Source organism: Phoenix dactylifera, chromosome 1, assembly GCF_051530095.1.
Source record: "Phoenix dactylifera cultivar Ajwa chromosome 1, Ajwa_hap1_PhDact_Kaust_v1.1, whole genome shotgun sequence".
NCBI lineage: Eukaryota > Viridiplantae > Streptophyta > Magnoliopsida > Arecales > Arecaceae > Phoenix > Phoenix dactylifera.
Window position 1 is genome coordinate 70,911,624 of NC_143190.1, and position 14,218 is coordinate 70,925,841.

At 40.0% G+C, this 14,218-nt stretch overlaps 1 protein-coding gene and 1 pseudogene across 2 annotated transcripts; one reads left to right on the forward strand and one right to left on the reverse strand.

The window, feature by feature from the left end:
* The first annotated feature begins 1,970 nt into the window (after positions 1-1,970).
* Positions 1,971-10,843, forward strand: LOC148715537 (high mobility group B protein 1-like; annotated as a pseudogene). The gene is made up of 7 exons (XR_015973506.2): positions 1,971-2,151; positions 8,506-8,635; positions 8,740-8,797; positions 8,896-8,940; positions 9,319-9,399; positions 9,499-9,582; positions 10,498-10,843. The product of XR_015973506.2 is annotated as a high mobility group B protein 1-like (transcript).
* On the reverse strand, positions 3,095-6,707 carry LOC148715531 (uncharacterized). The gene is made up of 7 exons (XM_088711406.2): positions 6,349-6,707; positions 4,353-4,597; positions 4,071-4,274; positions 3,876-3,968; positions 3,688-3,789; positions 3,285-3,602; positions 3,095-3,180 (listed from the first exon to the last, which is right to left on the reverse strand). The coding sequence occupies exons 1-7, from the start codon at positions 6,512-6,514 to the stop codon at positions 3,124-3,126; spliced, it is 1,185 nt and encodes a 394-aa protein (XP_088567532.2). The 5' UTR covers positions 6,515-6,707; the 3' UTR covers positions 3,095-3,123.
* Positions 10,844-14,218: the final 3,375 nt, after the last annotated feature.

Here is a 14,218-nt window from a genome sequence, read left to right on the forward strand (position 1 = left end):
GTGGCACATCCGGATCCCATCCCAGTCTCCGCGATCCCAGCCGGCTGCAATCAACGATCCAGCTCCTCCGCCATCAGTCCGTTCCAGCCGCATCCAACGATCACGCCCTTCTCCAGCGATCTCACGTGCAACAGAAATCAAGCCTCCGCCAAGATCATTCCGAGCATCACGCCCTCCTCCTCGCTGGGGATCCATCACCGGCCCTCGGCGATCTATAAGAGCAAGAGGGAGGAAGAGGGGGGAGTGGGGTGGAGAAGAAAGAAACAGGGGAGACCCCTGTTTCGGTGAAGAAGAGAAGCCACCAGCCGAGAGAAAAGAGAGAAAAAGAAATAAAAAAAAAGAAGAGAGAGGGGAGGAAAGAAAAGAGTTTGTGTTATTCTGGGAAGAATGAGAGGTGAAGGCTTTCATTTGAAGATGGAAGGACATCCGGCCACCATGCGCGGCTGAACACCTAGTCTAGGGCTGGATGAAGCCCTAGCAATGTAACAGGGCATTGTAGTTCTTACTCTTTTAATCTTTTTGGAGTTTGTTTAAATTCTCATTCTCAATGAAAAATTATTTTATGATGTTTAAACCTTGAGCATGCCATTTACTATTCATGTTGCTAAAGTAGTCTAAGATGATCCATGCCTAGGAAGATGAGATGTGCTACACCCTAGATTAGCATACTTAGGTAGACACTTCATGCTATACCGAAGATGGATCTTCCTAAAACTCTTTCACTACAGGCAAAAGAGGATTTAACGACATGTTTTTGCCGACGCTTGCTGCAAGCGTCGGCAATGTCCCGCAGAGCGCCAAGAATAGCCGACGCATTTTAAAAGCGTCGGCAATATACGACGCTTGTTAGCGCGTAGAGTTGGCCTAAAACGACGCTTATTAGCGTCGTTGAAAACCAAACCCGCGTCCGCCCTCCTCCTCCATCCTCCTCTGCCTCCTCCTCCCTCCTCTGCCTCCTCCTTCTTCTGCCTCCTCCTCCCTCCCCTCCGGCCTTCTTCTGTTGCAAGAAACCGGGAGGGCGGAGATCTCCCTCCGCCCGCACCCATCCCGCCTCCTCTCTCTCTCTCTCTCTCTCTCGCTCTCTCGCCCTCTCTCGTTTCTTCTTCGCCCCGATTCTTCTCCCTTCCCCCCTCCCGTTGCCTCGATTCTTCTTCATCCTCTCCCTCGGAACCCCGCATCGCCTCCCATAAAAAATGACCGACGCCGAGCCCTCCTCCCCCTCCTCCGCCGCCTCCGCCGACTTTTCATGCGCCGCCGTCTGCTCCACCTCCGCCACCGCGGCCGAGGACAGCCCGCGGCCGTCGTCGGTGTGCTCCGCCTGTGGCGGCCCCACCGCCTCCATCTCCTCTGCCGCCGGCCGCCACTTGGCTTCGTCGCCGATCTCTCCCACTCTGTCTGCGGCCGCAAGATCTCCGCCACTTTCCTTCTTTCAAGATCTCTGTCATTAATGCAGTGAATAAAAGGGGAGCGGTTAGGGATACAGTACGGATGCAAAAACGGCTTTATTATTATTGTTGTTATTATTGTTATTATTATTGTTATTATTGTTGTTGTTGTTGTTGTTATTATTATTATTGTTATTGTTGTAACTAGCCTATTAGAACAATTTATCTGTTATGAAATTTATTCTGATGATCTACAGAGCTCTATTTCTGTTTTCGCCGCATTCAGATGCATCTATTGCTTGTTGACCATGGGGGCATTTCTTCTCCACTCTTTTTCAAATCCGCCTTTTCTTATCAACTTGTTCCTGGATCGTTCTACAGCTGTGGAGATGCCAGGAAAACATGTGGTCACTTATATTTGCTGGATTACTTTTATTTTTTTGTATCTTGTTGCATTTGAGCTTTTCTTTCATTTGACCTCTGAAGGGCCTTTTGAACCTTGTGTCATTTATTTTCTTGTATCTTGTTGCATCCCCTGGATCTTGCCATAGCTTATATTGCTCTTAGACAGTTACTGTTTCTTCTTATTATTAGTCTACAGCTGCTGCAATTTCCATTTCTAACTAGCAACTTCTTGTGGTTGCAAGGTTTCATTGTTTTGTTGAACCTCGTTGTAACAGGAACTCCACCTGAAAATGAAGGGAGGAAAGGGAAAAGGGGCAACAAAGAAGGAAACTAGGGAATTACTGAAGCTAGCTGATGACAGGTTACTTGAGCTTTTTTAATGCTGCATCCAGTCAACCTTTGCGATGAAATTGCTAACTTCATCCTATCTGCTGTTGTAGCTTACAATACTTTCTGTTTGTGATGATGGCTTATGATCCATCTTATTTACTGAGTAAACTGATTGAGCCTATGGAGCATGGAAACACTGACACTACAGGAAACTAGGCCTTTCCCGACGCATTTTTGGAGCTTTGCCGACGCTAATTAGCGTCGGCGAAAATACCCCCGACGCAAAGCCAAGCGTTGGCAAAGCGTCGGATATACCAGAGTGGGAAAAGTTTTTGCCGACGCTTGAGTAAAGCGTCGGCAAAAACATGGATTTACCGACGCTTATATAGCGTCGGCAATAAACCGACAGATCGGTTTCCCCGACGCTTTTTTGCGTCGGCAATTCGTGATTTACCGACGCTTGTTAAGCGTCGTCGGGATTAACCTTTCCCCGACGCTTTTAAGCGTCGGAAATTGCTCAATTCCCGCTGCTGCCACGACCTTTTTTACCGACGCGTAAAAGCGTCGGCAATTGTCTCCGCTCCTTCGACGCTTTTTTGCGTCGGCAATTTCTGATTTACCGACGCTTTTAAGCGTCGGAAATTGCTCAATGGCCGGTCTTTTTTACCGACGCTTAAAAGCGTCGGGAATTGTCTTTTTTTAAAAAAAATAAAACGATAATCAGTATTATAAAATACAAATTACAAAACATATATTATAACAATATGAACCTGTATTACATTGATACATTGACACAAATACTCAGAGCATTCAAAATATGAATATTGATATATCTGATTAAAACTCCATGTTTTTGACTCATATATCAGAAAAGCTGCCATACAAATTACAATGTACTCTGAAAAAGCAAATTACATTGTACTCTGAAAAAGCAAATTACAATGTACTCTGAAAAAGCAGAAACATATACATATCAAGCTCATAAAAGATAATCTAGAATGCATCAGGGACGGGATTCAGCTCCATCATCATCTCTACTAGCGTTTGAAGTATCAGGAATCTACAAAAAAAAAAAAACTTTAGAAGTTAAGAATAATGTGATACATTAACTCATATATCATAATTGATAATATGTAAAATATTAAAATATATATAATTATTTACCTGAGAAGGGAGAAACCGTTGTAACATGGAAGAAATATTCGTAAGCTGAGACTGCAAATTTGCTTGGTTTTCCTTCAACTCATCAATAGTTGCTTGAAGCCGACGAACTTCTGCAGTGTTACTAGATTCTCTGGCATTTCTTGTATATGTGCCCACTGAAGACAACTGAGTGGGGGTAACTCCAACGCCGTAACCCCTCACTCGACCATAACGCTCTGGGCCCATCAATTCAGCGAGCACTTCAGCTTCAATATTATGGGTCGCGTCGGATGATGATGACCCCCCGACGCGCTCCGAAATAAGATTTGTTGCCCTATCCTATATCTCTCAAAAAAATTCAAATTAATGTATGCCAATAATAAAACCAAAAAAAATACAGCACAAGCCAAAGATGAATACATACAACTATATCTCTTGACTCCTCCCGGACAAAGCTGCCATCTCGGTGGGTGTGAGTCATCCTATAAAACTCCACCCTACCAGGCTCCCTCCCATTATCATCCATCTACAACAAAAAGTATATTTCAAGAGTATTCATGCTATATGATAGAATAATTTAAAATAAATTTAAATTATTTCAAGAAAGCTTACGAATTCAGCTCTACGCCTCGCATAACTCATGGAGCCTGAAGTGTGAGGAACAGTCTGTGATGCTCGAGCAGCTCTACCAATATTGGAATATATCTTCCCCGAAAAACAATAAACAATGTAATGCATAAAATGTATAAATTTCTAATCTATAATAATAGTAAATACAATCTAAGGTATTGAAAAAATATACACAACCTGAGCTCTCTCGGAAAACCAGTAGTGGACAAGCTCCCTCCACTGATGAGAGATTACATCTGGAGGACAAACACGGGCCACCTCCTCTTCAGTCATGCCCTCGTGCTTCCAATCCGCCTTTAGCTTCGCCTTATATTCTTTCCATTTGCGGTTGACGGACTTCAGCACCCAATCATGACTATTTGCAGGAAGGACAAATTTTGTCTACATCAAAGTCAAAAATGTTATATCAATGTTAAATCAAAAAATAATTGAAGATAGTAAGCAAATTCAATTCTTTACCTCAACAACTCTAAGAAGCTCAACCTTATACGAAGGAAGCATTTCGTTCCATTTCGTATAGTTGAGTGGACACAATTGTCCCTTCCGCGCAACCGATCCTAAAAAAGTTGATAAAATGCTTGCAGCATTCTTGATGGGCTGCCCCAGCTCGTTGCAATGGACGACAATCTTCTCATCCTCAGGTAGGCTCCATACGTCCCGTGCTCGAGTGGGCCCTCGTGTTCGCCTCACTCTCCCCAGTCCATCTATAAAATAACAAGTCCATTAAAGGTAAATGATTTAAAATAGTTAGAACTGGAATGAACATCTAGCCATTAAAAGCAAATGATTTAAAGCAAAATAGTTAGAACTTGAATGAACTCATAAGTCAAGGAGCAATTGATCAGAGCGAATGAAACATCCTTGACTTATAATTATAGCATTCAAAAAATCAACAAGCCAGAATAAAAATATGAACATATTCCTTTGAGCTTAAACTTACTTTTCTCTCTATCTCTCTCTCTCTCTCTCTCTCTCTCTTTTCGGTAGAGAGAGAGAACTTGCTTTGAACCGTATGTAGTCTAATGATAGAAAGTTATCACACACCAAACAATGCAAATTTCAAATATCAATGGAAATATATATCTATATGATGCAAAAGCATCTATACACACACAGTGATATATAAAATGCAAAAGCATACACAATGTGGGGCACATGAATCAATATAAATGGAGACATGCAAGCATGTAATTTATGACAGAGTAGATGTCCTCAAGCTTGTGTGTGCCATTTAATTATTACTCTTATGTAGACAAAATTTCAATTTAAGTTGATAAATAAGAAGCCAATTTTAACTTTTCAAATGTTGAGTAAACAATAGCATAATGCGCGATAAAGCATATACCAACTTTGGCACATGCCTTGCAGTGGTCTCACCTCCACAACCATGTACTTTGTTTCCTTTGCTTCAGTTTTTAACCAGACCATAGGTTGGTACTCACTTACAGAACCATGTTGGCAAGGTGTTTCTCTCGTTTTGTTTATTGGCTGGACTTTAAGATGGTCTAATTTATACGACCATATAAACAAGGGGCTCCTCTTGGTTTTATTTATTGGATGGAAACACAAGAGGGTACGAGGTTTGTAGTTTACCTAAGACTTTCAGGTATCCTGACTCCTGACCTTGGCAGAACTTATTGTACCATATTAATAAACAATCAGGTCCCCTAGACCTTATATGTTCCAATCCATTGCATCTCTCCATAACTTCCATGCTCTGTTTGTTTTCAGATCTAGGCTTGCACACAACCTTCACTCTTTCTCCTTATTTTTTGGATCCTCATTTCCCAATCCATCAGCTGCCCAGCCTCAGAATCTCCCTCTGTTCACTGGCTTTTTCCTCTAACGCGTGCCAATTGCTAGTCGTTGGCACCACAAATACATGCAGAGAGAGAGAGAGAGAGATGATAAGCTCATGGAGTATGACTTCTTATTTAACATCTATACACACACAGTGATATATAAAATGCAAAAGCATACACAATGTGGGGCACATGAATCAATATAAATGGAGACATGCAAGCATGTAATTTATGACAGAGTAGATGTCCTCAAGCTTGTGTGTGCCATTTAATAAAATATAGAAGCATCTTCCAAGCACTATCAAAGAACACCAATTTAAGTTGTATGCTTTTGAGACTAGGTTTATATAAGAAACTAATACATACCAATGCTTGAAAGGACAAAACCAGCCAAGATATCTTCTTCAATCCCTGACAATTTGACCTGGACATTCTCACCAGGTCCAACACATCTTACTTTATTTTCATCACAGTGTATAGCAAGCACTTTTACATTAGCCTTTCATTCCAATTTCAATGCATTCGGTTTGCAGTCCAAAAGGAAATATATTTTTCAAAATACTTCCAATATCCAAAATCATCAAATATGCCATATGTAATGTACTTTTTTAAAGGCAAATGATTTAAAGGCAAAGGATTGTAAATCAAATTACCCAGGACGTCCACGTCATCCGTGTCTGGACGATCTGCAGGTGGAGCGTGCTCCGACTGGGACCCGGACTGAGTATGGGGCTCATCGGGCTGCTGGGAACGATCAGAAGTAGATCCCACAGATGTGTGTTGAAACTCAATATTTCTGAAACGTCTTCCTCGCGGCATATTGTAATCTAGTATGCACAAAAAAGAATCAATATTAGTTAAATATTAAAAGTACATTACTTTTAATATTCTTATAAAAGAAGCATTTGATGTAGGAAAGAGCTCTCCTTGTCATTTGTTAGGTTGCCTGTACTTGCAGTCACACATAATAAAGAACTCAATCAACAATATAAGCAAAAAAGTTACTGATATCTGAAAATCCAGAATAAACACACAACAGCAAAGATACATGACAAAAGCTGAAGCCTCCTTTGTCAAACAGACACCTCGCCAAAATAGATATCTCGTAACAAGTGGGTTTAAGGAATACTACCATCCTCACACATATGAAAAAAATATAATAAAAGTTGTTCTTTTTGAAGATCAACATTGGACTTTTGATCGAAAAGAATGCCAATTGTTTGTTAATTTTTGTATATGAGTCTTTGGTCCCACGGATGTGTGCTGAAACTCAATATCTCTGAAACGTTTTCCTCGCGGCATATTGTAATCTAGTATGCACAAAAAAGAATCAATATTAGTTAAATATTAAAAGTATAGAAATAATTTATAAATTGCAAAATAATTTAATGCATAAAACTAATGTTTTACTTACCATTAAGAAACTAGCCAGCTCTCATTCAACATCCATCCTAGCAAAACTAGTAGAATTCAGTTCATCAATTGGCGGAACATTAAAAGGCATACACTGAGTATAAGTCTCATCATCCTCCTCTGCTAACCTTTTTTCCATATCATACAAGTCCCTTGGTTTAGTCTTAATAACAACAGACCAATCTTTATCTTTAGAGTCTTGCACGAAAAACACTTGTTGAGCTTGAGATGAAAAAACAAATGGGTCATCTTTCAATAACACACCAGTATGTATCAACCTTGAAAAATTTACTAGTGTGAAGCCATTTATATCTTGCCTCAAACCTCTAGATGAGTTTATATCCACCCAATCACATCGAAATAATACTACCTTAAAGTTCCCGTAATAATCCAACTCATAAACATCTGTTAGGGCACCATAATAAATTTTTCCGTCCGCCTCAACCATAACTCCACTATTTTGGGATTTTCTAAATTTTTCACGTTTTTTTGTATGAAATTTAAAACCATTTATAATGAACCCATCATATTTATAATGAACCCATCTTTCTAACGATGCTTATAAGCGTCGTTGTTTCTTAAACTTATAACGACGCTTTATAGCGTCGTTGTTTGTTTCGCTTTTCCAACGCTAACCCAAAGCGTCGGAAAAGGTTTGCTGTGAGCCAACCTTTGCCGACGCTTTCCCCTAGCATCGGGAAAAGTGCGTCGGCAAAACCAACTTTTGTTGTAGTGTGAGTTTAAGTGCAGATGCACACATGAGGTTCTAGGCACATTTGCAGCAAGGCTGGGGCACACAAGTGGTCATTTTGTAATTATATGAGTATTTCCTATGAGTGAAACAAATATATGTTATGACAGAGGGTCCTTCTTCTGCACGTTCAACATTAAGGATTTTACTGTAGCCAAGATCCCTTTGCAGAAGAGAGGTTTTCAACAGGCTATGTTCTAGAAATATATTTGAAGTAGGGATGCGTTCTTGTGCTTTTGGAAGATACTACGATATTGGGAATCTACATTGATCAAATTAAGTATTTCATGAGGTTGCATAACTTTTGTAGATGACAATGTTCAGAACACATGTATGTGCAAGATGTAATGAGGGAATTAATGGAGAAAGATGGATAAAGGATAAATTCTAATGTATGGGCTATAGTATTTATAGGTTGCGTTCATCAATGGCTAGTTGTGAAGATGGGAAATCTCAGTATATGGGAGGATTTTGACATAATGTGTAATAATTGCTGGAGATGGTACACAAACACCATCTTTGCATTTGTGATGGTTGCTGTGTATGCTTCTTTTTTCTGTTTTTCATAATGGTTGGGAAATGCAAGGCTGCTAGGAAGTGAATAGGACTAATATAGTTTATGGTTTTGTATGTTTCTCTATTTCAGGAAGGTTGGGAAACGCAAGGCTGCTATTAAGGCAGATAAGAGTAGCAAAAGACAGGCCAAGAAGGAAAAAAAAGGCCGAAAAAGATCCTAACAAACCAAAGAGGCCTCCTAGTGCTTTCTTTGTTTTCCTGTAAGTGCCCTTGCAATTCTCTTGTTTCACGTAGAGGCTTCTACTTTGTAGTTCTACATTTTGTTTCCAGATATCATTAACTTCTTGCAACTTTAATGTTGCAGTGAAGAGTTCAGGAAACAATACAAGCAGGAACATCCCAATGTGAAGGCTGTCTCAGTTGTAAGGAGATACACAGACAGAATCTACTAAATCATTATCGAATCATCAGTTATACTTCGGTTCATGGATTTAAGTGACATTTGATGTTGTTACTGAAGGTTGGTAAAGCTGGAGGAGAGAAGTGGAAATCATTGTCTGATGCTGTACGTATTATTTTTCAGTTAAAGAAATAGAAATCTTTTCAATAAATCGCATAATAATGATGACAGATCTGGGATTCTGGCTCAGTATTTCGGAACTCTGTATGTCTTTTTGTTTGCTTTATCTGTGCTAAGATTGCCTGTGACTGAAGTGGTCTTGTCTTGATGGTCGTTAAGATGTATATAACTATTTTAATGCATACAGGCTTGACCTTATTTTAGTTGAATTTAAATGTAAAACTATAGATAGTATGGCGGTGAATGTTGGGCTTTTTATAGTAGAATCTTTTCCTATCTTTGTTATCGGAAACTTCTGAATGATGGTGGCTCCTCTCATATTGCACATCGTATTGCAAATAATTTGTTTTTCTTAATTGTCAGGAGAAAGCTCCATATGAAGCCAAAGCTGCAAAAAGGAAGAGTGAATACGAAAAGCAAATGTCTGCCTACAACAAGAAACAAGTACTAAACAAAGCTAGTCTTCTTGCATGTTTGAATGGTAGCATGTGGAACATTACTTTACAATGGTCCCTGGTTTATTTTGCTATACTTTTTATTCAGGAAAGTGCGACTGATGACGGTGATGAGGAATCTGATAGGTCAAAGTCTGAAGTCAATAATGAGGATGAAGAGGAAAGTGGAGAGGTAAGCTTCTTAGAGCTCTTCCAGTGATTGATTTATGTTGAACTTTACTTGTTTGAGCCTTCCATGTCTGTGATGTTTTTCCTTAGCACCCTAAATCAGCTTAGGAGATCTCTCCTGGACCACTTGGAAGGAGATGCGCTGTGCTTTTAAAAAGAAGAAAGCTTGTTATTAATGTACTTGTGCATTACTTAGTCAGATGCTTTTCAACTTGTCCTCGCAGATCTAAGTAGTAGGAAATTTCTAACATTGCCTTTAGACTATCTTTTTGATAACTGGAAGAAATTAAATTTTTTAAAGTTTTGTGGCTGGAGAGTAGTACAATTTGTGGACGTGCGATTTGTGGGGGTTTCTTTGCCAGCATGTATGTTTTGTGGGGTCAGGTAGTTGTAGCTTCTCTCTTTTCTATTTGTTCTAGAGGACTTGTTGCTTCAGGTAGCTCTATTTGCAAATGCTGCATCTTATTTCTGTGACCATGTTTTGGTTGATTTGTCTGGTTTTCATCTGCACTTTACCGTTTCTAGGCTCTACAACCGGCTAGTGAACTGTCATCATCATCTTCACCTTGTGGTCTTTCCATGAATGTTAGTTTGAATCCATTGCATGTTATGCTTGAATGCCAGGTTGTGCAACCTAGCACGAGGCATCAGTCTATGTAAGATTTGGTGCTTTGATTGTCGTTTCTTAACCAAAGCAGCTGTTTTGTTTTTCTCTTGAATAAAAATGTGCATCGCTCTTTATGATTTGTAAAAGGAAAGAAAAGGTGCAGATGTTTCTGCATTTCTTCTGTCTGCATGAAGAATCAATAGCGGTGTATGACAAGCCTGCTGTCATTTTATTTTATTTTTTGGAAATCATGAGCATCTTTTGTACGTTAAATTTTGGGAATTGTCATTTCTGATGTGAGTGTTACTGCAGGAGGAGGAAGATGAGGATGAGGATTGAAAACGGGGACATCTTGACTACTATGGCATTACAGAGAAGCCTGGATGTGTGACTGTGCCGTAGGTCAAAGTTGCCGGCCTTTGAAATGATAAACGATGTCGTTCTTGTGCCTTTCTATTTCCATGTTAGGCTTTGTATATTTGTTTCACTTATCTTGCTTTTATTCCCAGTGGAACCTATCCTTGCAAAGGATACTCATCCTTGTATTAGTCTTATTAGTTGCTATTTTTTAATCCCAACCATAAAACTATGATAAATCCCGTTTGTTGGAGCATTTGCATTCCTGACGGTGGTCATATTATCTACTCGAATTTGATGATGCTTAGGTATCTGTGTTCATGGCAACGTGCTATATACTGCATCTCGCTGGAGCAGATCAAGAACGAGACCGTTGATCTCGTAATATATACTGCACTGCTCCTTATGATCTATTTATACCTTGTCTTCGAGAATCATACATTTGGCTCGTTCATTCTTTTTTCTTTTAATCCGTTTGTTTTGTTTTGTTCAGGAGAACATTCCGGTCGAGGAAGTCTTCGAGCAGCTGAAATGCAGCAGGGAGGGGCTCACCTCCGCCGAGGGAGAGCAGCGTCTCCAAATCTTTGGCCCCAACAAGCTCGAAGAGAAGAAGGTACGTCTGTATATCTCCCTCCCTCTCTTCGTTTCAAATTTAAAAATTTAGTAGTGCTTGTGATATTAGCTGACGTCTTTCTTGGTTTTGGAATGCTGGCAGGAGTGCAAGCTGCTCAAATTCTTGGGGTTCATGTGGAACCCGCTCTCTTGGGTCATGGAGATTACCATATCACTTCTTTCATGTATATACATTACAAATTACTGTAAAGACTTCTTTCCATGTTGGGACTTTCATATATTGGATAATATTTAGTGAATTATTGATGCAAGTTGGGAATAAAACTGGATTGGGCTAGTCGGAAGTTGGGAATTATTGATGCTAGTCGGAAAAGCCGTTTTTGCCGACGCTTTAAAGCGTCGGCAAAAACGCAAAACTGGATTGGGCTTTATCGACGCTTTAAAGCGTCGGAAAAGCCGTTTTTGCCGACGCTTTAGAGCGTCGGCAAATCCCTGTTTTTGCCGACGCTAAGAGAAAGCGTCGGCAAAAACCGGACCCACGCCCACCTGCCCGACGTCTGACCCACGCTTTGGGGTGTGTGGGCTGGAAATTCGCCGACGCTTAAAAGCGTCGGTAGAGACCAAAAAAACCGCCGGGAGATATCATTTCTTTTGTAGTGTTTATGCTTTTATTTTATAAGGCTTGTAGCCAAAATTGCATGCCTCTCCAAAAGATAAGATTAAGAACACAATCCTTGATGCAATGCTATGTGGTGGATTCCAAACCCTAGATCTATTTACTTTGATAAAATTTCAATCCGTACTCATACTTTGATTTAGTTAAATCAAGTTAGCAAATCCTTCTTGTTGATTTATTTTTAAAAGAAAAATAACTTATTCTTCAATCCCTGTGGACCGACACCCGTAATCACTATCCTACGGGATACGTGCTATTGCGTGGTTTATTTTCAAAATTGAAAGAACCGATCACCAATGCATTCATAGATGAAGATCGCAGCATTATTAGCTTCTCGCCAATGGCTTTTCCATTAAAGACTATGTGAAGTTTATCCTACACTTTTCTCTTCTTGTTCATTGTGCTTCTCTCTATATAACTACGACTGTTGTGTGCATTGTTCGTGTTGAAGCCTCATTGCTTCATGGTACTCGAACTTTGATATAAATAGATGGCTGGTGGTCGGAAGAAGAAATAGAGATAGAACCAAAATTAGAATCAGTCTAGGGCTGATGTTCATGAAGAGCCACATTGATGAAATGAATACCAAGATATTGAGATAGAAGAATTGACAAGGTAAGTAGATCTCTCGACCATGTATTTGGCTTTTGTCGAGGATCGAACTTCTTTAGACCACACTATGAAGATGATTATGTTGATGATCATGTTGAGGATCGCGTTACATAGCCATCTGATTTGACAATCAAATCCTTGAAGGAGTTATACGTTAGGGACCTTTCGGATGGGATGACAAAGATACTGGATTGTTTGAACACCTTCGCATGCATCATTGAATACAAGGATGTGTCCTAGAAGAGAAGAAGGTGAAGTTGGTATCCTGAAAATTTAGAGACCAAGCTTTAGCTTGGTGGGAGCAATTCTAGAAAAGATCATGAGTGGATGGGCAAACCACACAGCATCTACCTTTCAACTATACCCAAAACTTGTACCAACGCCTCTAGAATTTTCAACATGGAAACAGATCTATTGTGATTACATTGAAGCACACTATCAGTTCATTGCTAGAAACAAGTTTATGGTGATGGAGCAATAGATGACCATATACATAGGTGGGCTGCACCAATCAATCCAAGACACCCTCAATCTGCACTTGGACTGTGCATGAGGCATATGATCATGCTATTATTGAAGAGAAGCAGCAAAACCAAAGGATGTTCCAATCTATTGGACAAGATAGTAGATCAAAAGAGATGCATGGAGCTGATGTTTAAAGAAATCCTAGTCGGGGAAGACCTGATATCCTACCATGCCGAGGTGGCCAAAAAGACTCAAGATAGTGGTTCAAATCTCCGTTGTTACAATTATGGAAAGATAGCTCATACATGAAATAAGTGCACAAAAGGTCAATTTTTCCTCCAAAATAATAGCTATTAGTTGAAGGTAATGAAGGATCTGATGTACATGAGGACGATATGGGCCCAACCTATGATGAAGTTGACAATGTAGGAGATGAAGGGGATTGAAGGGAGATATTGATAAGTCGCTTGTTATCAGAAATAGTCTTATGGCTAAGTTTGCAAGGTCGTAATGAATAGGGAAAGCTAGGAGAATGTCACATCTCAAGAGGCTATTACAAAGTAACTCTACCTATAGAGAAGCATCCTTGGCCTTATAAGCTTTCTTGGTTCCAGAAGGAAAGTGATATAACCATAGATAGTGGATGTTTGGTATTGTTTTCGATTGAATAAAAGTATTTTGAAGAAGTTCGGTGATATGTAGTTGCCATGGATGCATGGCACCACAGTTTCGAGGATTTCGCAGTTTGATGGCACCAACCATTGATTGTTCGAAGGGAAAGTCTTTCCAATGGACACCAGAGGGCCGGCGAGCTTGGACAAAATCAAAATCAAGAGATTTGAGCCGCACCAGTCTTTAGCTCTTCCTAATTTCAATGAAGTTTTGTGGTGGAGTGTGATGCTTCTTCAAAGGAAGTTGGACCTATATATTCTCAGTCAAGAAGGAAGGCACATAACATTCTTCATTGAGAAGCTATATTCACCTACTCATGATGCTTAATTTTATGTGGTTGTTCAAGTTCTCTGGCATTAGAGGCTTTGACATCAAGTGTTTATTCTACTCATCGATCAGGAGACTTTGAGGAATGTTCAAGGGAAGGATATGCTGGGTAATTGGTGGGTGAGTTAGGTGAATTTTCTGTCTGCAGGAGTACCACCTCCAAATCATAGGTTAGGATCTTTGAATTGGGTAGTTTTTTGCTTCTAGGAGGAGGGCATGACTGCTTACTGTCATGAAGGTCCGAGCGATTGGTTTGGACTCTTTTAGATATCCGTATGCAGAGGACCAATGTTTAAAGAGCTTGATGGCTGAAGTGTAGTCTTGCAAGAGGCCTTGACTACAAAGTAAAAG

Coding starts and splice junctions, on each gene's coding strand:
- LOC148715531 (XM_088711406.2), bottom strand. CDS start 6,514: ATGCCGCGAGGAAGACGTTTCAGAAATATTGAGTTTCAACACACATCT. Junction 4,598..6,348: donor GGATGACGTGGACGTCCTGG/GTAATTTGATTT, acceptor GTTATTTTATAG/ATGGACTGGGGAGAGTGAGG. Junction 4,275..4,352: donor AGCTTCTTAGAGTTGTTGAG/GTAAAGAATTGA, acceptor ACTTTGATGTAG/ACAAAATTTGTCCTTCCTGC.